Below are 25158 nucleotides of genomic sequence, written 5' to 3'. Positions count from 1 at the left end.
CTGAGCCACCCAGGCGCCCCTATATACATACTTTAAAAAAATAACTTGGAGCATACCTTTCACGTTGTTCCGTACCTTTTTTACTACGCTATCTCAGAGATGTTCCTTAGCACGTGAATGTACACTTTTCTTGGTGCTGCATAGTTTTGTATTTACTGACGTACTATAATTTATTTTATCATTTTCCTTTTGATGTGAGTTTAGATGGTTTTCTCTATCCCTCCATTCTGCCGCTGAATGTGATCATGTGAGATCCATTAATCTGAGCCCTGTGCTACAAAGCTTTCAGAGACGAGTAATGCAAAGTCTTGTTCTAAGAATGAAGATTATATACAGAGCAGTAAATGAAGAAGCAAAGCCTCTTGGGAAGGTGCTCTGGGGGCCTGCGTGGATCTATTCAGCTACTTTCCAAACTGGAATATACTGTACGGTTGATGTTAGAGCCTTAACCTGACAGCATGTCAGTGGGTAGGCCTTCTATTTAGTTAGCATCTGTCCTCCCAATGTGGAGGCTAGAAGTGAAGGTCTGAGGATTACCAACTGGTTTCTCTGCATGTGTGTAAAATACCATACCCAGCCCATGATGAGCCCTGGGGGATTGTCAGTTGTATTCCTGTCTCTAGCTTCATCTTGTCTTCCAAATTAGGAAGCCTGTCAAGAATGTAAGCTCTAGTTTTTAGTGATCACTACATTTTCTCCTAAATTCACAAAAATATATGAGCGTCTAAACCATCTAAGCAGTTATTGTGAACATCCTCTATGAAAATATTATAAGGGATACTGTATTTCTGAAAATACATTTATTTTTCACTTCAAAAAAAGTCCTTAGTATATTGGCTCAAGGTTCAGAAGTTAAACTCGAGCACAAGAGGAGGTTCTGGTGCTGAGGATACCAAGTATGCGGAGAAAAGGCATGCCCTTTGCATGGCAGTATGGCACGGGAGGGGGCCTACACGCAACATGACTCTTAAGCAGTGGCTTTCTCCTGAAAGCAGTCTGGACATGCATCTAGACATGCAGAAGTGCTTCACAGAATGTGACTATCTTTTTCTTTTTGGTAAAGCATTTGCGGTAGATTGGGATGATGAGAGAAGCTGATTCCCAAATCAGAATTAATGATACTTTTAGTCATCCTTGGGAATACTATTTAAGCAGGACTCTTCTTAGATTGTGTTGCTTAATTTTTTCTCTATTTGACATTCCAGGGTGACAATGAAGAACAGGAAAAATTACTGAAGAAGAGCTGTACATTGTATGTTGGAAATCTTTCCTTTTACACAACTGAGGAACAAATCTATGAACTCTTCAGCAAAAGTGGTGACATAAAGAAAATTATTATGGGCTTGGATAAGATGAAGAAAACAGCATGTGGGTTCTGCTTTGTGGAGTATCCTTCCTGTGTGTCTGGCTTAGCCATTGGATGAGGGTGGGGCCAGAAGTGGCTAGTCACCTGTTTAAAAAAATGAGTGAGGCCATCTAATCAGTGTCCCTATCCTCTACTTCTCCTTCCTTCATCTGTCTCTTACCTTCTGCCCCGTGTGTCTGCATTCTTGTGTTGTGAAAGCTAATATTTATATTCTGTTCTGTACTCCATGCTTGGTTTATTATTGATTCTTTAAGAAACGGTGTTTTGAAAATGTATGTTCATGATATTTATAGAAGTACAAAAGGGTTTAGCGAAAACAAAATCTCTGTACCTTTCTAGACCTAGATAGTTACCAGTCTCGGTATCTTTCCGGAAGTGATCCTGTGGATGCGTGGTGGCAGAGTACATGCACGGTTTTTTCCCCATCTTGGAGATTGTTTTATGTTAGCATGTGTAGGTCTATCTATTTTTTTTAAATGGCTGTATGGTATTTCATTACGTAGATATATACAGCTTGATTTTATAGAAGGTCAAAACCAAACTATTCTCTCCCTGGAAATTCTGTAAATATTAGACCTGGATTTTTTGCTTGGGGCTTTATTCTCCTGATATTTTATTTGGCCATATTGTTTTATATTTTGAGAGATTTCCCAGACCTCATCTGACATGTTTAAAAATTTGGGGGGGTGCCCAAATTACCTGGATATTTTGGGGGGAGGAGGTTGTATTTGTGCTGTAAATTTTCCTTTAATGTCTGGTAATGCCTGGATTTCCTATCGTAGTTAGGGAAAAGAAAACTAACTTGAGGGCCCCGGGCAGATCTCTCTCAAGTTGCTGCCTTGCCTTTGGGATATGTGGTTTTCCCAGATGCCAGAATGAAAAGAGATTCTATTTTGACTTATTAACATTGAAGACACTGCTATATGGGGTTCCTCTAGACTTCTCAAAACTCTGTCGTTTATTTTTATTTGCTTGGGTCTAAGTGCATTCTTGCTAGCAGGTTGCCTTCCCACATACAGACCTTTAACTTAACCCTATTTGCTGGGACGCCTGGTGGCTCAGCGGCTTTGTGTCTGCCTTCGGCTCAGGGTGTGACCCCGGGGTCCCAGGATTGAGTCCCACATCAGACTCCCTGCATGCAGCCTGCTTCTCCCTCTGCCTGTGTCTCTGTCTCTCTCTGTGTTTCTCATGAATAAATAAATAAGATCTTTAAACAAAAACAAATCCTATTTGCTGTCTCACACCTTCGTCAACTTTGAATTAAAAGCCTCATCTCATGCACTTGCTTTCTTCTTTAAGCCCCTTGAAGAATATTTCAAACTGACTTTGTGTTATAAAACGGTTGACACTCTGACATGACGTTTCTTGAATCTCTAGTTTGCTGATGGCCTCTTTTATTCTTTGGGTATATGTACCTATTCTGTCATTTTACTGGGTCTGGAAAAGGAAACCAGAAATGTGTTTGCTCTGTCAGCTTGAACTGGAAGCCCTACTTTCGAACATATTCCAGACTTTGGATTTTGATGTCTGATTTCTGGGCTCTGCAAGATTCTTCCATTTTCCCTTCAGACACAGGGACCAAGAGTGCACAGATTTTACCTTTGCCTCAGGTGGCAATAAGATAAACTTTCACAGGGTACAGACAGAACGGTGAGAATACAAAAAGCAAAGGAAATCTGCCTTTTAGGTAATAGTCTCTGAGAACTGGAATGCTTGCTTTTGCATTTGTCTTGTGTGTCAGAGATCCACAATCATAATAGCAAATGGTTGCCAAAAGAAAGACTGCCATTGCTAGTGTTTTTTTCACTTTGCCTTTTTATCGTGTCATTCATCCAGCAAAAAATTATTAAATGCCTATTACGTGCTAGGTATTGTGTAGGTGTTGGGGCACTGGAATTTCAGCAAGTGCTTCCCTACCTGTGTAATTAAAGACGTAGGGGAAAAAATCTAGATCAGCATTTCCCTTAATCTAGCTAATGATCACAATTGCTTATGATTGAGCGGATCTAGTTAAATGGGTTTGAGAACAATTAACCTGAGTGACATGATACTGAGTGTTTCCTTTTAATGAACTGCAATGGCAATTCCATATGCACTGTAACTTTCTCTTTTTATTAAGGTTATTGAATATACAGTTCAAATTTGGATGCTTTTGTTTCCTTGGATAAGAAGTTTGCAGTTTGTGCTCTAAACATATTTATATTTTACAAGATTGCTGAGGAAAATCACAGTCGGCAGCCATGGATAAATCATAGTTGACTCCGTCAGTGCCTCCAGACCAACCTCAAACAGGCTTTTGCAAACCCGAGTTACTGTCCTTGAAATCCATCTGGTTGGGTTCTTTTTTGTACTCTTTCTTAATGCAGCTTCATTGAGATGTTGCTTCCTGTATTTCCAACAATGTTTGGAGAAATGCTATATAGTGTTCCTTAATACCTACGCTTAAGATACTACTCGAGAGCAGATGCAGAAAATGCCATGAGGTACATAAATGGAACTCGTCTGGATGACCGGATCATTCGCACAGACTGGGACGCAGGCTTTAAGGAGGGCAGGCAGTATGGCCGTGGGCGATCTGGGGGCCAGGTATGCAGGAAGGTTCTCTTGGCTCAGTCTTTGCCTGGTGTTTCAGTCCTAGTGACTAGGACTTTGTCAATGTGTGTTTGCTCTTTTAGAAAATAATTTTGTGCCTATAACCCTGGCTTGAGGTGAATCTGAAAACTACCCATTAGGATTGGTAAATTATAGATTCTGTACATTTTCATAAGCAACCATTATTGGACTTCTGCTAGAGGCTTTGCACCTGCAAGTGTCTAAAACTAAAGGAAAATGCACTGAAATTGAAATAAGTTTTAAGTTTCTATTTTAAAATAGCCCAACTTAAGTACTTATTTTTTGGAATATGCTACTTTTGAATGCTGGTTTGAGCATGATGTATGGTAAAAACAAACAAAAAACCCCACTAGTAGGGGCACCTGGCTGCCTCAGGTGGTAGACCATGTGACTCTTGACCTCAGGGGTCACGAGTTCAAACCCCATGTTGGGCATAGTTTTATTATTAAGTAAGCAAAAGCATTAGGTCTTAGATAATTCTGTAAAGTAGTCGAGCTTTATGTCCATTGCTCAAAAAAATGTTATGTCTTGCTTGCATGTTTTCATTATGACATCTGAAAAGGCTAAACAGTTTGCCTGCTGGTGTGTTTGTGGGAGGCATGTCCATTACCTCAGTCATCTCTATAATGTAACTTATGTTCTTTTCAATTAAGGTTCGAGATGAGTATCGGCAGGACTATGACGCTGGGAGAGGCGGCTATGGAAAACTGGCCCAAAACCAGTGAGTGGTGAGAGCCCCATCATGAAAACTCACTTCTTTGGCCTGTTGAATTTGCCATGCATTACCCAAGGTCTGCGAGCCTGCCCATTTGTGCCATGCTTTGATCAAGGTCTCTGTTGAGCTGGAAGCCTTTTCATGGTTTTCCTTTGAAAACTATTAAAGGACAGAATTCAAAAGAATGCCTTTATTCTGTAGTCTTAGAATCTTGGCTGTAGGTCAGATTACTAGAATGATTTTATGTTACCAGGTCAGAATTTGTGCATCATGGCAACAGATTCGATCTATTGGCCCAAAACCCTAGGCTTCTTTTAGGAAGATGGAAAATTTTTAAAATTGATAGTTGGTTCATGGTCTTAATTGGGGCCTTTAAATTTGTGTTTGCAGGAGATAAAATGTAATAAGTGAGGTTTTGCTGTGTTGTATAGCTTTGCTCTAAATTAGATGTTTGACAACTATTTGTTTTCTGTGTTGAGTTCTAATCTCTGATGGCAAACTTGGGAGTCAGGGGAACTTCCTAAATTGTTGGTGCAAAAGTAAGCCTTAGACTGTGCCAGGAGGTACCACCAGCTTATGTGTTTTATGTATTAGGACTTGGATTTACTGTACACATTTTTCAAAAGATGTGTTGTACCTAAAAATTCATTTTCGGAGTGATCTTAGGAATGGACTAGGTTTAAAAAGAGCTTGAAGATCAGAATACTTAACGAGAACAATCAGAATTGCTTCCCGCAGGAAATGTGTCATAGCCAATGCTCATCTGAACTCTGTCTTGTTTTTTTCCCTATTTGTGCTTAGTTTCGGAGCCTGCATAGTGAGCTAATGGTCTTTACAGAGAAGGTGGTCTACCAAATTTATTATGCATTTGTAAGCAAAAGGTGATTTTTCTAATACTAAACTAATTTAGTCTAATGTAATTTTCCCTTACATAAGTGAGATTTTTTTCATCTAGCAACAGATTATCTCCTAACTTCCACTAGAATCTCAGTGTGAACATCTTTCACGTTACAGTAAGTATAGGTTCTCTCATTAAGTTCAAGCTGATTATTTGGATTATTAAGAGCTAGAACCATTTGCAGATGTTTAATGAGGACAATCATTGTGACATAAAAATTCTTTTACACTAATTTGAATTAATTTATTTTATAATTTTGTAGTAAAATAGAACTCCAATTTCTGCAGGCCTTAAAACTACAGACAGTGGTTCCTGTTTGAATTGTCAGACCAAATTATTGTCTCTCCCCATTATCTCAACCTATAAGAGACATTAGAACTCTTACTCTGAATTAGATTTTGATATGAATGTGGTAGCTACTAGCAGCGCTCAGAAAATTGAGCCATCATTGCAGAAAATTCTGCTGGGCAGCGTTATTTAAGAAGAGTAGGCTGCTTAGCATCCATCTGAGAAACTACTCAACCAAACAGTACATGTTATTCAAGAGAACACACAAGTTTATAAAGGCATTTAGTTTATTTTTCAAAAAAATATTTTTGCTAGAAGGTTTGAGTAATTTTACATGATCACAATCTTTAAATAAATTCTTTTTCTGACCAAAAGGTACCATTTAAGTGAACAGCTTATCTAGGCCTGCCATTTTAACACTCGAATATAATTAGCATTTCTCTGATGGTGTATTCCCTAGGTCTTAAGGCAGAGCCTCGTATATAATAAAAGCAGGTGCTTTACAACTGCTGATTAGTTCGGTTTCTTAAACATAATTAAGCAGAGCAGGTAGTCAGTATATTCAGTTCACACTATTACCACGCCTGAAGGTTCTGATTCTCCCAGAGCTCTCCCAGTCAGCCCTTCTGACCCAGGGAAGCAGTGAACCAAGACTGCAGAGGAAAAGGGCAGCTCTTAGACTAGTGCTGCTGTGTCCCAGTTAGGGCTGTAGTTTTGTTCCAACTATGAATCCAAGATGACTGGTCTCACGCATATTCCGTAAGTAGAAAATACAATGCAAAACCAAAAAGTGACTTGGGGATTTGGGGCAGTAACTGCTGCTTTTTCCCTTCCTTAAGGGACCTCAACTAAAAGTTGAATTAAATCCACATTGCTATAGATGTAACATAAGGACAAATCACTGGAAAGAAATAACTACAGACTGGTATGTTTGTTGATGGACAGGACTGGGCACAGCTTGAAGGCACATCATAAGCAGCTTTGAGTTTGTACAAGGCCTGCACTTAACCCCAAAAGCCTAAGGCCTGCCCATCTTGTGGGCACCCAAACAATTCAGTGCCAAGCTAGTGATAAAACAATGCCCACCCTCTTCCACCAGCAGCCCAGACTACATTTCAAAAATGTCTTTGCTGCAAGGAAGCAGATGTTGCAAACATTAGGACAAAGGCCCTTCTGCTGATGTAGGACTTGGGCTAAATAGAAGTTTACACCTAATCACAAGAGTAGGGGGGAAAGCGACTGTGTGCTAAAACCAAGTTTCATGAACAGAGAAGAAACATTTGAACCAGATGTCTCCAGATGTCTTCAAATATTTGACATGTAGGCAAAAGCATACTAGACAACGCACCTCAAGGTGCCCTATCAAACCAGAAGTGAAAAGGGAAGCTGGACAGTTTAGTTACTTCTGTGCACCCCTGCTTGACTCAGCACCGAGAGGGCAACCATTTCTCAGATTGGCGGAAACGGCAAGTCAAGTTTTGGGCATGAAAATTCAGAACATAGTTCTGTGTCTTTCCTCCATGCCTGGTTCTGTCAGTGAGGAAGGGAGATGGACCTCTAACATTAAGACATTGTGAATCCACAGTCTAGTTATACTAGCCTCCCCACAAAAGTTAGGCAAATGACTTACATGTAGATCTGGAAAAAAAAAAAAATTCATTTGCGTAATCATGTCGGAAAACCTCAAGAAGATCTCCCCACTTAAACTGTCATCTTTGCTGATGCTGACACAACCCTAACTGTAGCAGCATACAGTGCCTCTGATCTCAGGCCTTTTAGTGACTTGAAGCACAGTAGGAAATACTGACCTGGCTTTACAGTAAGTCCAGAAGGCTCTGGAGAGTGCTGGGGCTTTCTACATGTAAACACTGGTATGGGTGCTTGGAATGTCTGGGGATGGGAACCCTGCGTGTAAACATGTTCTGACTCTACCCTCAACCACTGGCAACCTTACCTTATGGCCAAATTAAACTGCACGTTTAGCTTTTTACTTTCAATACCCCACACCTAATCAGGCATACGTCTAAGTATGTTGTCATTTACTGGGTATTCTGTGTAAGCGTCTTGAGATTCTTACATACACCTTTGTACTTTTTTTCTACCTCGGTTCAGAAAAGATAATTGGGTAATTTAATATGCATCCTTCCTCATTTCCTTTCTTTTCAAATATCACAAAAGGCTAGAGTAAAGATGCAAGGTCCATTACTTCAGTCCTAATGCAGCTAAAAGCATCAGGACAGGGTCACTTCTGCTTTACCCCAGAAGATGAGGTTGACAGAAGTGAAAAAAGGACTCCAGCACTGGAGTCTGAGGGCTGGGCAGGAGAGGCCAAATGAGGAGCCCCACATGCTGCCGAGATCACTAGAGGTAAGAGCAAAAAACCTCGAATAACACCTGCTGTGCGCTCCTATGCTGTCAAGTCTTGTTACCCTTCCTCTTCTCTCCTCCCCACCCATCTGCAAAAGACCTGGTCAGTCTTCAGGTTTGAAGATTTACATTTTAAACACCCTTGGGGGTCAAATAGGTGTTTGGCAAATCTTACTTTCTTCCAAGGGGAGGCCACACGACGGTAGTGACAACCTGTAAATTATTCTTAGGAAGGCTGAATTCTTAGATGTTTGACCACTAGCTTGATGGATATTAATGTTTTTAATGGGCCAAAGCCAAAAATCCAGAGAATTCAGTGTTCCAGCAAAAGCCTTTTTGTAAGATTAGGCATTTGCTAACAATTCCTCTTAAAGCCAAGATCGAAGTTTCTCATGTGTTCATATAACTAGCCCCAAAGTTGTCTTTTTCTCACACCTTAACTCCTCTCAAAGTAGGCACTGCGCTTATAAGTGTGCCTCTATAAATGGAACACAGCAGTCAAGTTTTGACCACTATCTTCTCACCCCTCAAAAGGAATGCAACTCATTCTGCAAGACTCACTTGGAGAGGGAAGTCAGTGAAAGGTGCAGCAGGTAAAACAGGACTGGCTTTGTCAAAACCACCACTCCTAGCTACCCTTTATGCCCCAGGGAACAACTATCATTCTCAGAGTTATGTTGTATTGAAAACATTCTGCACTTTTAGGTTCTGGGATTAAATTTTAAACCTGTATTCAGTTCATGTCTAACTAAGTTTCAAAAGCCGCACCAAATCTACTAGGCTTTTTTTTTTTGTCTTTTTTTGTTTTTGTTTTTTAATACTCTGCACTGCATGCTCTGTCTATATGCATGCGTTTGGATAATAAATATTAAATATGGGGGGAAACACACAGAATCCATAAAATTAAAAATGAAACCAAACTGAACATTAAAAAATAGTACACGGTAGCTAGAGAAATGAATAGGGCAAAAAAACAAATTTGAGGTAACAATAGTGGCCCAACACCACTGATCTGAAATATCTGTAAAAATTCAAATAAGTGTTTGGAGATTCAAGTAACAAACCATCTGCTTCAACTTGGTCAGACCTCCCAGAGTCCCTGCTGAGTTTCAGTCCATGAGCCGGCACTCACACAGCTCCTTGTAAATCCTCTTCCGCACTCGGGGCATGTCCTCTTGGGAAAACTGGAAAGGCTGCTCTAAGGCGAGGCACTTGCAGTACTGCAAAAGTCCCAGAAACGCTTAAGTGGCATGTGGAGCTATGAAGCAGCCCAGTGTATTTTCCCAGATGCAAACCTAATAGAACAGGCTCTAAGGTAAAGTTTTAAAGTTTGGTTGTAAGACACGTTGCTTTAAAACATTTACCTCCAAATCATAGTCACCTTTCCAGGTAAGTATACGGCTTGGGGTCTCCCCTCTTTCCCAACACAATATTGAGAAGCAGGAATTGATGAAGAGGCTCCAATTCTAAAGCTGTAATGGCAGTTAGACCTAACGTCTTTAGGGGAGAACCTCTGTTTGCAAACCCCAGGCATTTCTGCGTCAGAGGAATGAGCCCATCTTTCATGATCTGCAAATCTCTAAGCTCATAGGTTATATACAATTTCCTTCATAAATATAATGTCTAACAAAATTTTCACATTAGCCCTTTTTTGGACCATTAAGAGAACGCACAGCAAGCGAAAGCGGTTTTTGAATGTGGCCCTTATTTAAAATGTAATTAGTTTTTACTCTGTAGTTAAAGACCACCTGCCACTTTAAGAAAATATAGTTAGTTCTGCAGTACCTAAGGTCTTCAGTACACAGAGATTCAGGTCAGTCTCTGGTGTGCCCTACTAACAACCTTTGATAAGACGTGGATACCAGTTGTTCACTGTTGGCTTTAGAAGAAAGTACAAAAGCTACAGCTCCCCAGCAGCAAAGGAAGGGAAATAGACTTAGTCTGTTCCTAGTGCCAGGTACATACACCACAGGGGCTCCCATCTGTCTAAGCCCACCAAACCTAATCCACACGTTCTAAAGTCTGGGAAAACAGGTTTCTTTACCTGGAGCACAAAGACTCCACAGTCACTGTCATTTTTCTGTTGTGGAATACACTAAGGAGAAAAACAAAATGACTGTTAAAATAAGTCCCAAGTACTTGTCTTCATATAATCTGTTTTTATGGAAATATGAGCAAGGACCAGAAGTCTGTCTCTGTCCACGACAGCTGGTGTGCTGGTATATACCTCTGGTACTTAAAGTGGGATTTTATGGAGGCATCTAGCCACATCAAAAGAGCAAGCAACCAACTGTAGTTGATAGAACATTTTGCCTAAATGGCAGAAAATAGGCAATCAAAATCCTAATTTAAAACTTCCATTTGGATAACTAGTTTTGATGTCAGATTATAGACCAGAATCAAAATGGAACTGTGAATCAGAAAGCATATGCCTGGACTCTGATTACTTACTAACAATCCTGCTTAGCAGTCTGCTTTTCCTCTCCTGCTACACAACTCTTACTCTTTGAAAGAAATCCTAAAGATAAGCAGTATTTTCCAAAAGAACTGGTTATGTATCCTGCCTAAAGTGGGAATATGAATGCTGACTAAATTTAGAATATCTGGGTATTCTAGTTGAGGAAATTTAGAAAACTTACAAGTTCAATTCTGGTTTGAACTAAAAGACAACCGTAGCATTTGGTGTAGTTCAAGGATGAACATATCTGGTCCTTTTGGGTTTGGCTTAAAGTTTGTTTCAAGACTGCCTCTTTAAGATTTGTGTTCAGTGGTCCAGAAAGACCTGAGTTCAAGGACCTGATTCTAGCAATAGTTTTGGTAGCCTTGGGAGAAGGTCACACCTAGGCTTTGGTTTTCTCATCTACAGAATAAAGATGATGCTCATCCCTAAATGACCTGCCTACCTCACAGGTTCTGAGGATGAGATGAGATCACACTTAGAAGCACACTTTGAAAACAATAAAGCAGTGACCATAAAATAGGACCCCGGTAATCTGTGACAGCAATGAGAAAATGTGCCTGGGCACTCTCCCCCACATACAGCCTAAGTGTCTACAGGGCAAACATGGTGCTGCTTTCAGGCTGAAACACTCTCCCAGTACACTTGCTCCCTTAGTGGATCCAAATGGTCATTTCAGCATTTCTCTGGGTCTTTGTGGTTCATCTGGAAATAAGAGGCAAGAGGCAGGTGCCACCAAAAGAAAAAAAGTTACATATCTTTTTTCCCCACTGTAACAACCATATCATTAGCAGCTGCCCCCAGGATGAGATGAGTGCATTGGTTTTCCACAAGCACTAGGAAACTAAACAGATGATCGATACTAAATGGAGGTTTATTCTAAGCCTGCCTGCGGCCTCCAGACACTCACCGGTATCTCCATAACCAGTCTTTGAATACTTCTAAATGCTTCTATACACCCACCCCTGAAGTGATTCCATCCCCTTGACATGCCTGAGTTTTCATTTTTATCACATACTTACTTACCTTTGTAACAGCAGTCTGCCAACCCTGAAGAAATTCAGGTCTATTTTTTTCTCTGGCTTCAGTCAGCAAATACTTTCTTATATTCTGGTTAAAAAGAAACCACAACACAGATGCTGTGTTCCATCAGTTGGTGAAAAATGGAACCTGCCCACAGCAGATAGAAGCAAAGGAGGAGGCTGTGGTCCCACCATTGGGCAAAGTCTGCATTAAAGAGTTTAAAGCTGGAACTTTATTTCTGACCTTCCGCTTCATAGTGTTAAGGACTCAGACCTTCTATACTCAGGTATGCACTCAGGCTATGGACAATCCATGTTTTAATTAGAACTTTTTATAAGATGGTCAGGCTTTTCCAGCAGTAAGCCAACTTGCTGAATTTGAAATTTAAATAAATATTGGCAAGACAAAAATAAAATCTTGATTACTGTCAATGCTCAATACAGAGGAGGAACCCAGACCAGAAATTGGTAACTGGAACTAACTAAAAAACATTCCAGCCTTAGATAGACTCTGTATTTTGAGGGCTGTAGGTAAAGGTATCATGCAGTTTCTAGAGAGTTCTACCGAGACCCATTCTGGATACTAAATGCAGTCAAGTCCCCTGCTGAAATTTAAGTCATTATTTTATGTGGCATTTGTTCCTATAAACAGTATGAAGGAGCAGTATTTTACTTTTCCAAATGACAGCTGCTTTTCACAATGGCACATATTGAATAGCCTATCTTTTCCCAACTTTATCTTGTATCAGGTTCCCTCATATACATGAGTTATTTCTACATTCTCTGTGCTGTTCCTCCACTCTACTTGTCTATGCTAATATAAATAGCATTTAATTATTAACATTTTAATTATTAAAACTGCGTGTTACAGTTTGATATCTAGTAGACCCCAAGGATTCCTTCCTTCTCTGTTCAAGCCGTGAATACTGCAATAGGGATTCTAGGATGAGCTTATCAAGTTTCATTCAAAATCCTCTTGGGAGATTGATTAGGACAAATTAGTATGTATTAGTTTGAGAACTGATCTCTTTCCAATACTGAGTCTATCTTTCCATCTGCTCAGAGTTCCATTTTTAATTAATTAATTTACTTTCAGAGTTCCTTTAAATATAGAGCTTTTCATCTTAACTCCACAATTTTTGCTAGGGTATACTCCTGAGCAATTTACATTTTACATCTTTGTTGCTTTTGAAAAGTGAATCCTTTGTTTTCAGTTAAATTTTCTAACTGGTCCTTGCTAGTGAAAGTTGGGAAACCTATTGATCTTGCTTTGCTTCCCACCATATTGAACTCCCGTTAGTTGAGCTCTCATATCTTGCCAGCTGATTCTCTTGATTAGAATTCATTCTACGTAAGTTATTTTGAAGATACAAGCCAATTTTAGCTCTAAGAAAAACCAAAGACAATGGTTTCTATCCACATTCAAACTGTAGCTTTATGGGAAGGCAAGAAAATCTGTGAAAAAATCTAAACAGGGCATGTATCTCTGTATCTGGGATCCAGATCACAAAGGGCTGCCTCCCTAACCTGGGGAATCCTCTTCTCTGCCAGCATCTCAGGACGTTTTCACGACAGAAACTGATCCTCTAGGAGACTAGCTTCCGCTGTTCTGAGCTAAGATACTGCGTGATCACAAGAGAAGTGAAAAAATACAGGCAGGCTAGTAACTTACCTCTACACAAAACTTAAAATGAATGCCTTGGGAATCATAGAATGAAATAATTCGATTAGAGAGCGTCACAGTAATGAGAGACCAGTGGACTTCCAGGTGAATAGGAATCAACAGAAGACTCTTTTTAAACAAATCCACCTGATCAAAAAAAAAGAGAAAGAAATGCAGCCATCACCACGGACTGTCCAAAACAATGGCAGCAGCTTCCACTTACTGACCTTTGATCTGCCCATGGTCATAAAAGCAGAAAGTGGTGAAGCCAAAATTTGAACCCAGGTCTGAGTCTAAAGCCCATGCTAATAATAAACAGGAAGAAAACGGAAGATCTAGGAAGTACCATTTTGCACTTAACCTGACACACCTCTGCATACATCTTTGCAAGTACTTAATGTGACCTGGCCTCGGTTTTTTGTTTTTTTGTTTTGTTTTTTTTTTTTTTTTTTTGCCTCTTATTTTTATGCTTAATTGTCTTGTGTACAAATTTGACCTTGACTCAATTCTTATTTAGGAAGGAATCACGGGATTAGAAAACATCACAGGTTATAAGCCTTGTATCTTTCTATAGACTCAGTATTATAGTTAAGATCATGGGCTCTGGAAGGGAGTCTGGTCAAGTTCAAATTGTGCTTCTTCCACTTACTAGCAAGAGGACTCTGGCAATTTTGTAGCTTCTTTGTACCTTGATTTCCTCAACTATAAACTATAGATAATAACAGTACCTACCTTATGAAGTTGAGAGTGATAATACATGTAAGATGGGTAAAATTGCTTTCACACATTATATGCGGCCAGTGAATCTTAAACTATTACCATTATTACTACATCAGGTCTCCCAGATGTTGAAATTGAGAAAAATATCTTTAATACTTCTTTAGACATGCTTTACAATCTAGAAATAGTACTCTTCCACTCAAAACCCCAGTTGTGGGTTGGATGACAAAGTAGTAGGTGCTCAACAAACATCTAAAAATACGAATGAATGAACTTTTTTCAGGTTTTTTTTTTTTTTTTTTTTTTTAAGTCTTACAGTTTTATTTATCCATGAGAGACACAGAGAAAGACACAGGCTCCATGCAGGGAGCCCAATGTGGGACTTGATCCCAGGTCTCCAGGATCACACCCTGGGCCAAAGGCAGGAGCTAAACCACTGAGCCACCCAGGGATCCCTTTTCAGGTATTTTTTTGAGGTTTTCTTTTTTTAGTGATTCCTTGGGTTCCAATAATCACAAGGCTGTTTTGAACTACATCAGATTCTTAGAAGGTATTTTTCAAGCCTTCCTTGCGTTCTGATATTCAGATAATGTCCTGCTCTAGATGTATCTTCCACTGGTCAACATGATCTTGGAGCACTTTAGCACTTCTACTTTTCTAGTTTCTACATTCATAAACCGGAGAGGTAGGGTAGATAGAAGAAAATATAAGGACAGTTGGTCCTTTCCAATGCATTAATTCTGAGCATCTAAAACAAGGAACCACATCTAAATTGTGGTATTGAGAGGCATCTGGGTGGCTCAGGTGGTTAAGCACCTGCCTTCAGCTCAGGTCATGATCCCAGGGTTCTGAGATCAAGCCCTGCATCAGGCTCCCTGCTCAGCAGGAAATCTGCTTCTCCTCCCTCTGCCTACTGTCCCCCCACCCCATCCCAGGCTCACTCGAGTGCTCTCTCTCTCACTGGTTATCTGTCTCAAATGAATAAATAAAATCTTAATTTAAAAAAAGGTGGTACTGAGACCAAATTTATATTCTTTTCAAAAAGAAACTTTCTTAATCTTAAGAATTTTTAAATAAAAATTAAAACATACAAGGCAGCCCGGGTGGCTCAGTGGTTTAGGGCCGCCTTCGGTCTAGGGTGTGACCCTGAAGACCCAGGATCAAGTCCCGCATCGGGCTCCCTGCATGGAGCCTGCTTCTCCCTCTGCCTGTGTCTCTGCCTCTCTCTCTCTCTCTCTCTCTCTCTCTCTCTCATAAATAAATAAAATCTTTAGGGCAGCCCGGGTGGCTCAGCGGTTTAGCGCCACCTTCAGCCCAGGGCATGATCCTGGAGACGCAGGAAACTGTTGGCCCTGAGACAGGATTGGGTCCCACGTCAGGCTCCCTGCATGGAGCCTGCGTCTCCCTCTGCCTCTCTCTGTCTCTCTCTCTGTCTCTCATGAACGAATAAATAAAATCTTTTTTAAAAAATGATAAATTTGTAGCAAACATTTAAAAAATTCTGTTTATAGCAGTTTCAGAAATATGAAATCCTTTGGGTTATATTTTTTTAAATATGTGCAAGACCTGTATACTAAGAATTATAAAATTTTGCTGAGAAAAATTAAAGCCTCCAAATTAAGGAAACATAAGCCATGTACATGGATTGGAAGACTTAGTATTGCTGAGGTCTATTTTCCCCAAATGAACATACAGACACAATCCCAATCATAATCCAGCAGATTTTCTTTAAAAAACATAAACAAGCTAATTCTAAAATTTATATGAAAATGCAAAGGACCTAGAATTCCCAAAACATTCTGGAAAAAGAATAAAGCTGGCCAACTTAACGCTGATTTCAAGACCTAGTATAAAGATACAGTAATCAAGACAGTGTGGTATTAAGAACAGAGATCAATGGAAGAAAACATAAAGTGCAGAAATATAATATAAAGGAAATTAGTTCTGTGACATTAACGGCAATTTTTTTCACCACTGTGTCTTTTTATAGTACCCCTATTTTACATGTTTTGGTGGGGTTTTTTTTGAGAGTGTGTGTGTGCATGAACCTGAGCTCAGGGTGGGTGGAGGGGGAGGCGGGACAGAGGGAGAGAGAATCTTAAGCAGGCTCCAAACCCAGTGTAGAGCATGCACACAGGACTTGATCTCACAACCCTTAGATCATGACCTGAGCCAAAGTCAAGACTGAGATGCTTAACCAACTGAGCTACCCAGGCCCCCTACACTGCTCCTATTATAAATGCAGTTATTCTTCTTTTTATGTAACTGAATTAATTCATTTTTCTTTTATAAACTTTTAAGTTGTATACACAATGGACTTAGCTATTCTGAGATTATTTTTTAAAAGTTCTTTTATGGATTTCCTTAGTACTTTAATTACTTATTTTTGTTACATTCAAAACCTTGATCATTCTGTAATTTATCCTGATGTAATCTGATTTAGTGAGTACTTATTTCTTCTATTTTCCATTTTTTTCTTTAATGATAAAGGCATTTATAACCATTAACTTTCTTCTCAAACCAGGTTTCATTATGTTCCACAGTGCCTGGTAAGATGTGTTCCCCTTTCTATCCCTTTTTAGATAGTTTGTATATAATTTCCTTTTTTATTTTAGATTCAGGCGTGATATATCCAGTAATATGCGTATCTGTAAAATTTTAAGATTGTTAAGATTTTTTTTGCCTTTTATTTATTTTTGACTGAATTGTGATCAGAGTATAACATAGATAATTTTCTATGTGGCCAAATGCATAATCACTTTTTACAAATTCTAGTATATAGCTACTAAACCACATGTCTTATTTTTTATGACTTTATGTCAACCTGATCTGTCCAACTATGAGAGGCCTCCTGCTATCACTATTTTTTCAAGGTCTCTTTGCTTCTGCAATTTTGTTACATCTTCTATATACTGAAATTTTATCACATAGTTTACTTTTTACCTTAATATCTACCTCATCTGCTCCTAACACTGCCATTCCTTACCACTCTTTTTTTTTTAGTTTACATTTGCCTAGTACTTCCTTAACTGTCACTTTATTTTAAACCTTTTTTGTTCACTTTGTTATAAAGGCATACCTCAGGGATACTGTGGGTTCAGTTCCAGACCACTGAAATAAAGTGAGTCAAATGAGTTTTTTTGTTCCCCAGTGCATATAAAGCTTGTTTACACAAACTGTAGTCTATTAAGTGTGCAGCATTAGATCTAAAAAAATATACATACCTTAATTAAAAAATACTTTACTGCTAAAAATGCCCACCATCATCAGTGCTAACTTGCTTTCATGAGCTGTAATCTTTTTGCTGGTGGAGGGGTCTTGCCTCAATGTTGATGGCTCCTGTCTGATCAAGATGGTAGTGTACTGACGGTTGGGTGGCTGTGGTAATTTCTTAAAATTGGAAAACAGTGAAGTTTACGGCATTGATAGCACCTTCCTTTCACAAACAATTCCTCTGTAGCAGGTGATGCTATTTGATAGCATTTACCAACAGACTTTCAGAATTGGAGTCGATTCCCTCAAATCCTGCTGCTTTATCAACTAAGTTTATGTAATAGTCTAAATCCTCTTGTTGTCATTTCAGCAGTTTTCACAGCATCCTCACCAAGAGTAGATTCCATCTTAAGAAACCACTTTCTTTGCTCATCCGTAAGAAGCAACCCCTGGGGGGTGCCTGCAAGGCTCAGTCAGTGAAGCGTCTGCCTTTGGCTCAGGTCTCGATCTTAGGCCTTTGGGATTGAGCCCCACATTGGGCTCCCTGTTGAGCAGGGAGTGTGCTGCTCCCTCTGACCCTCCCCCTGCATGTGTGCTCTTCTCTCACTAATAAATAAATACATAAAATCTTTTAAAAACTAAAAAGAAAGCAACTCATCTGTTCCAGTATTATCATGGGATTGGAGCGATTCAGTCATGTCTTCATGCTTTACTTTTTAAAAAGATTCTATTTATTTATTTGAGAGAGAGTAGGGGGGGTGTGTGTGTGCAGAGGCAGAGACTCTCAAGCAGACTCTGCACAGAGCACAGAGCCGGATATGGGGCTCCATCAATAGATCATGACCTGGGCTGAAACCAAGAGCTGGATGCTTAACTAACTGCACTGCATCACCCCCAGGTGCCCCCTTCAGGCTCGACTTCTAAATTCTAGTTCTCTTGCTATTCCCCCCACATCTCTAGTTAGTTCTTCCACTAAAGTCTTGAACCCCTCAAAGTCATCCATGAGATGGAATAAACTTATTTCAAACTCCTGTTTTTGTTCCTATTTTGACCTTTTGCCATGAATCACAAATATTCTTAATGGCATCTAGAATGGTGTTTCCAGAAGATTTCCAATTTACTTTGCCCAGATCCATCTGAAGAGTCTATCTATGGCTGCTACAGCCTTATGAGATGTATTTCTTAAATAATACAACTTGAAAGTTGAAATTTTAAAAAAAATTAAAAAAAAAAAGAAAGTTGAAATTACTCCTTGATCCAATGGAGGTTATGTAGGCATGAAAACAACAATCTTGTTGGACATCTCCATCAGAGCTCTTAGGTAACCAGGTGTGTTATCACTGAGCAGTCTTATTTTAAAGGAATCTTTCTGAGCAGTAGGTCTCAAGAGTGAGCTTAAAATATTTATAGTAAACCATGTTGTAAACAGATGTGCTGTCACCCAGACTTTGTTGTTCCATTTACAGACACAGAAGTAGATTTAGCATAATTCTTAAGGGCCCTAGGATTTTCAGAAGGTAAATGAGCACTGGCTTCAACTTCAAGTCACCAGCTGCATTAGCCTCTAACAAGAGAGCCAGCCTGTCCTTTGAAGCCAAGTATTTCTGACTTCTCTCCTTTTACCATGAAGGTCCTAGAGGGCATCTTCTGCCAATAGATGGCTGTTTCATCTGCACTGAATGTCTGCAGCTGAGCGTAGCCACCTTCATGAATTATCTGAGCTGGGTCTTCTGGATAACCTGCTGCACCTTCTGTCACAGCACCTGCCGCTTCCCCTTGCACTTTCATGTTACAGAGATGACTTCTTTCCTTAAACCTCATAAACCAACCTCTGCTTGCTTCTAACTTTTCTTCTGCAGCTTCCTCACCTGTCAGCCTTCATAAAATTGCAGAGAGTTAGGGTCTTGCACTAGATTAGGCTTCCGCTTAAAGGAGTGGTGTTTCTGGTTTGATCTTCTATCCAGACCACTAAAGCTTTTGTTAAAGCAACAATAAGGCTATTTTCACCTTCTTGTCATTCATGGGTTCACTGGAGGAGCACTTTTCATTTCCTTCAAGAACTTTTCTTCTGTCTTCACGCTTGGCTATTTGGCACAAGCAGCCTAGCTTTCAGCCTATCTTGGGTTTTGACAAGCTTTCTTCACTAAGCTTTGATTTGAAGTGAGATATCTGACTCTTCCTTTCACTTGAACACTTAGAGGGTTAATTTCACTTGAACACATTGTGGTGTTACTGGCTTAATTTCAATATTGCTGTGTCTAGGGAATAGGGAGGCCCAAGGAGAGGGAGAGAGACGGAGGAACAGCCGCTGACTATGACAGTCCGAACAGACATAATATTTATTAAGTTCACCATCCTACATGGGTACAGTTCATGGCACCCGAAGACAATTATAACAGGAACAAAGATCACTGATCACAGACAACACTATAAGGAATAAAAAAGTTTGAAATACTGCAATTACCAAAATGTGACAGAAAGACACATGTGAGTGAATGCTGTTGGAAACACAGCACCAACATACTTGATACGGGGTTGCCACAAACCAATTTGTAAAAAATGTAGTATCTGTGAAGTGAAGTGCAATAAAAGAAGGTATGCCTGTATGTGGCTTGTACCACTGGACAGGCTGTGCTGGTGTTTATACAAGAAAAATTAAGGATAACAATTAAGGGATTGGTCAAATTAAAAATAGGTACCCATATAGTAGGATCCTACTTAACCAAAGAAGAGTGACGTAGATGAGGAAAGAAAGATGATCATATACTGTACTTGAAAGTCCTTTCACATTTCCTTCTCTATCCCCATAATCAATCTGTCCCCCAAGTTAATTTCCTAGATCATATTCATACTTATGTACAAATCCCATCTGTCCTACCATTCTAATCTAAAGTACCATCAACGAACGGTACAACGGCCTCCTATATATCCACATCAGCTCTGCTCCCATACTCATCCATCATCTTCACAGTGCTGCTACATCAAAGACTACAAACTGGATGATGAAACCCTTCAATGGATTACTATACATTTAGGGTAAAATTCAAAACCCAAACCTCTGGATCAGGTCTACTTCATGCCACACTCTTCTTTGCTCTCTGGCTTCCAACTATACTAGCTGCCTCACATGCTTCTACCATCATAATGATTATCACTGTGTGTTTACCATGCACTTAAGGGTTTATAAGAATTATTTCATTTAATCCTCTCAATAAGGTAAGTAGTCATGATACTACCATTTGACAGATGAGGAACTGAAGCTTAGAAGAATTCAGCAATCTGCCCAAGGTCCTACTATAGTTAAGTGGCTGGACTAGTTAAGTGGATAGACTAGGATCTGAATCCAGCTCTGAGTCCTGAATTCATTCTGACTATTCCCCTAGATTTGCACTGTTCAACGACATTTCATTTATTTGGACGTTACTGATGATGCTTTGCACATATTACTTAAATAGCAATGTTCAATCAGGTGTTTCTATGTAGCAAAAAATTACTCAGCTACTCAAGACAAGACTTACTCTTAATTTCTATAACCCACCCAGTATAAAAAAGTGAAATGCTACAGTATTTCTAGAATTATGACTGTGGAATTTGAACTCACTGGCAATTCTGTTAAAATATCAGAAATAGAATGTAAACAGGCTTTTAAAATAATATTTCTGGCATCAGTCAATGACTAGAGAGAGAAATTAAGGTCGGAAGGAGACTTAGGAATTATTGACTTAGCATTTTGTTTTATAAATAGCATTCTAAAGCCCAAATCATCTTGTCCAAGCTGTACAGCAAGCTAACAGCAATGCTGGAACCATAAACTTCCAGCCTAGTGTTTTCAGTTAGAGAATATTTCAATCAACTGGACAGACTGAGAATTCTACTAGTATCCTATGTTTCAAACAATAAGATGTAAAAAACAGGTAATATTAAAGAGGTTTTTTTTTTTTTAAGAGTCTGTTTCTAATTAATACGCTATTGACATTAAAGTTATCCTTCTATTTGCATTTAAAATTTAAAATAAAAAGAAATAAAGGAATACCTTTTTAGTCCATCTTTTTACTCCATTATATCCTTTGGTTACCAGCTGTCTGTGAAAAAAGCTGTTGAAGAAGTGAACCTAGAAGAGACATTAAATACAAGCACCCAGATTATATTAAGCTATCCCCAGATTTAACTTCAAAAAGAAAATGGAAATTTAAAATCCCTTGTGTATGTAAGGCAGACCAAAAGGTGAGGAAAAATTTCTTCTATAGAAAATGCATTTCATGATTCACAAGATTCTGTTCCAAATTTTCTTAGAATAGCACTGTGGTCTGTAGCCAGAACTGGAATGGGACAGTAAGGAAATAGATCACCTGAATTCAATCAAGTAGAGAAGCAACCTGACAAATCTCTCCAAATTAGGTGATAAAACTGAAAAAGGCTGAGAAAGAATGAGGTAACAGTATCTTGAACTCAAGGGGTATGGATTACAAAACTAACCTCCTCTGAAGGATGTGGATTTGCAGACTCTTTTTATATAAAAACTGTAATAAGGCCTTAACATGATCACTTCTAGCACTGAAAGAATTACCCGGTCACATGGAACTTCATGTCCTGGCTTCGAGTTTCTGGCTTATAAATTACGATCAGCTCATCTGAAATAGTAAACATCTTGGGTCTTAAAGTGTTCACTCAGTAACTCTGATCTTCTTGAGATGAAAAAACATTCCTAGTACTGCGATTATCAGGGTGTGGTTACCAGATCAGCAGTTTCACCATCACTTGGAAACTTGCTAAAATGCAAATTTTCAGGCCCCAGCCCAGACCTCCTAATGCAGAAACTAAGGGTGGAGCCCTGGAGCCTGGTATGATAAACCTTCCAGAAGATCTGAATGCATATTTGTTTTTAGAGCTATGCAGCTTTGGGGTGCCTGGGTGGCTCAGTAAGTTGACCTCTGCCTTCAGCTCAAATCATGATCCAAGAGTCCTGGAATCCAGCCCCAATTTAAGGCTCTCTACTCAGTGGAGAATGCTTCTCCCTCTCCCCACTGCTCATGCTCTCTCTCTCAAATGATATCTCTAATTAAAAAAAAACAAAAAACTGCAGCTTAAGATATCAATAAAAAGAGCTTGTAGTAGCTATTTCTAGAGCAGTGATTCTCAAACTTTGTGTGCATCAGAATCCTGAGGGCTGGGCAGCCCCGGTGGCTCAGCAGTTTAGCATCACCTTCAGCCCAGGCCTGATCCTGGGGTCCCGGGATCCAGTCCCACATCGGGCTCCCACGTCAGGCTCCCTGCATGGACCTGCTTCTCCCTCTCCCTGTGTGTCTGCCTCTCTCTCTCTCTCATGAATAAACAAATAAAATCTTAAAAAAAAAAAAAAAAGAATCCTGAGGGCTTGTTAAAACAGATTGCTAGCTTTTGATTCAGTATAGGTGGGCTAGAGTTCAAAATTTTGCATCTCTAGTAAATTTCTAGGTAACACTGATGCTGCTGGTCTGGGGACCGCACTTTTGAGAACCACTGCCTTAGTAAGTTTCCTTTTAATCCAGTTAAAGGTTCAGAATTAAATGTAGAAGTAATGAAGGTAAATTATACCCTTGAAATTAATACTCTTATGTTAAAAATCATGTGTGTTTAGGTTTAAACTTTCTGGTGATTAAGAGAATTTCACATAAGTGAGAAGTTATAAGACATTTTGTATATTCATAAAGTGTTGAAATCTCAGCTGCATTTTATTTACCTGTTTAAATGATTAGATTTATAAAAGTTTATAAAGTACTTGGAAAGGTTTTGTATGTTGAAATCAAAGGCTGCCCATCAGGCAATCTGGATACTCTGAAAAATTAACACATTAAATTAAAAAAATATTTTTAATAGTAAGTAAGCTCTTATGGGAACTGAGAGGCTAAGGGAGGGTTTGTTTGTATCTGAACACAGTATCAAAGATTAATCCACAAAAAAAAAGTGATATTTACTACATCTTTAAAGAGAATTAAGACTAAGTTAAATTTAAAAGCCTGACACAGGGCAGCCCGGGTGGCCCAGCGGTTTAGCGCCGCCTTCAGCCCAGGGTCTGATCCTGGAGACCCGGGATCGAGTCCCACGTCGGGCTCCCTGCATGGAGCCTGCTTCTCCCTCTGCCTGTGTCTCTGCCCCTCTCTCTCCCTCTGTGTCTCTCATGAATAAATAGATGGAATCTTTAAAAAAAAATAAAATAAAATAAATAAAAATAAATAAAAGCCTGACACAAGTAATACATCCCTTTTGTGCATCTCCCCACTATTAAAAAAGAGAAAACAAGCTCAAAATGGAATCTTAGTGGACTTACGCTTAGCCCATGTCACCAAACCCAAAATACCTAACCTAATTACAACTTCAGCCTCTCCCAGAAACGTAGTCTTAATAGAATTACCTGATCAGACTAGAGAGATAATCTGCCCATTAGACCCCCCATCTTCCCCTAAAGGAAGGTAACTTTGCTGCAATCTACTCTTTGCTAGTAACTTCTTGTCCTGCTCCCTTCTTCCATACAAGTCTTGCACTTCATACAGCTCTTCAAAGCTCCATTTTACTTGTTAGTGAGATGCTGTCTGATTCATGAATCATTTTAATAAAGCCAGTAAGGTTTTTAAATATACTCAATTGACTTTTGTTTCATAAGACCATTTATTATTAAAAAAAAAAAAAACAAAAAATAAATAAAAAAAAAAAAAAAAAAGACCATTTATTAAAAAAAATGGGGCGCCTGGCTAGCTCAGTCAGTGGAGCATGCAACTCTTGATCTTGGGGTTGTGAGTTTGAGCCCCATGCTAGGTACAGAAATTACTTAATGCTGGCATCTGACGTTCTTATGCAGAAATATTTTGTAGAACTTCTGCCCAGCCCTAGCACCTGAACAAGACAAAATCGAACCCTTTTAAAAATCTAAGGAATACCAAATAATTACATAAAGTTTAAAAAAAAAAAAAAAAAACATTTCAATACACAAGGATTCCCTCTCCTGAAGAAGAGTAACTTTTCACTTACTTTGTCTGGGACTGCATCCATTATCAGCTCACCATACATATTAATGACCTATAAAAAGTCAACATAAAACCAGCTTACTACAATTCTGAACATCCCACAGAGTGAACAACACTGACAACATTAACATTTGGATACTGGGGTTGGTGAATGAGTCACTTTACTAAAGGGTAAAGAATCCTAGATTCCAAAAGATAACTGTGAGGCCAACCCAAAGGTTAATTATATTTTATTGTCCAACATCCTCCACAACTTTTCCACACCGAGAACCTACAATATACTAACCTGGTCATTCAACCAATTCTGACCATCCAGAGTTGCCAGATCATCCATATCCAGCATGTGCTTGTTGTAGAAGATGCGGAAGTTGCATTTTTGATGTCTGGCCCGATAGTTTGTTATTTCTCTATTGATAAATGGTTTTCTGAAAAAGATTTTGAAAGAAAAGAAACATGAGTTCCACTTCATTTATTGCTAAGTATCTTCTTTTTTTTAATTAAGAGTAAAGTCATATATGCCAACAATTTTATTTTCAAGGGCTTAACTTAAACGTCATTGACAAACCTATTAGAAAAGTCTTCGTTAAAGACATCTTTTAGTCTTCCAAGGACATCTTTTTCACTGAGTGGGACCAAACTGCCATACTTCTTCATAACCTCATCTAGGAATCCTTAAACAAAGGAAGAAAATTTACAATGGAAAAACCATTTTCAGAAAAAGTCATTCTCCCAATACTTAACCTATATATTATGCTACAAAGAAGTCTTTTATTTTTTTTATTTGTTTAAAATATTTTTATTTATTTATTCATGAGAGACACAGAGAGAGAGAGA

The 25158-nt window shown here is 39.0% G+C and overlaps 2 protein-coding genes across 11 annotated transcripts in view; one reads left to right on the top strand and one right to left on the bottom strand.

Annotated features, from left to right (window-relative positions):
* The window catches only part of NCBP2 (nuclear cap binding protein subunit 2), a 33139-nt gene that overhangs the window by 2082 nt on the left and 5899 nt on the right, over positions 1-25158 (top strand). For 2 of the 4 annotated variants that reach the window (XM_025990283.2, XM_072726147.1), the window contains exons 2-4: positions 1206-1387; positions 3814-3952; positions 4633-7891. In XM_025990283.2, the coding sequence (XP_025846068.1) occupies positions 1206-1387; positions 3814-3952; positions 4633-4704 (393 nt within the window). In that variant the 3' untranslated portion in view covers positions 4705-7891. Of the gene's footprint in view, positions 1-1205; positions 1388-3813; positions 3953-4632; positions 7892-25158 lie in introns of those variants that run through there. The other 2 variants (XM_025990284.2, XM_025990285.2) reach the window with 2 other exon arrangements.
* The window catches only part of SENP5 (SUMO specific peptidase 5), a 54806-nt gene continuing 35797 nt past the window's right edge, over positions 6150-25158 (bottom strand). For 3 of the 7 annotated variants that reach the window (XM_072726004.1, XM_072726019.1, XM_025990279.2), the window contains exons 3-10: positions 24890-24995; positions 24611-24749; positions 24329-24376; positions 21357-21434; positions 13400-13537; positions 11732-11815; positions 10292-10342; positions 6150-9467 (exon numbers count right to left, since the gene is read on the bottom strand). In XM_072726004.1, the coding sequence (XP_072582105.1) occupies positions 9357-9467; positions 10292-10342; positions 11732-11815; positions 13400-13537; positions 21357-21434; positions 24329-24376; positions 24611-24749; positions 24890-24995 (755 nt within the window). In that variant the 3' untranslated portion in view covers positions 6150-9356. Of the gene's footprint in view, positions 9468-10291; positions 10343-10386; positions 11411-11731; positions 11816-13399; positions 13538-21356; positions 21435-23390; positions 23500-24328; positions 24377-24610; positions 24750-24889; positions 24996-25158 lie in introns of those variants that run through there. The other 4 variants (XM_072725988.1, XM_072726028.1, XM_072725996.1 and 1 more) reach the window with 3 other exon arrangements.

Source organism: Vulpes vulpes, chromosome 1, assembly GCF_048418805.1.
Source record: "Vulpes vulpes isolate BD-2025 chromosome 1, VulVul3, whole genome shotgun sequence".
Taxonomy (NCBI): domain Eukaryota; kingdom Metazoa; phylum Chordata; class Mammalia; order Carnivora; family Canidae; genus Vulpes; species Vulpes vulpes.
The sequence above is the reverse complement of the archived record's forward strand: the minus strand, read 5'-3'. Positions and strand labels throughout refer to the sequence as shown.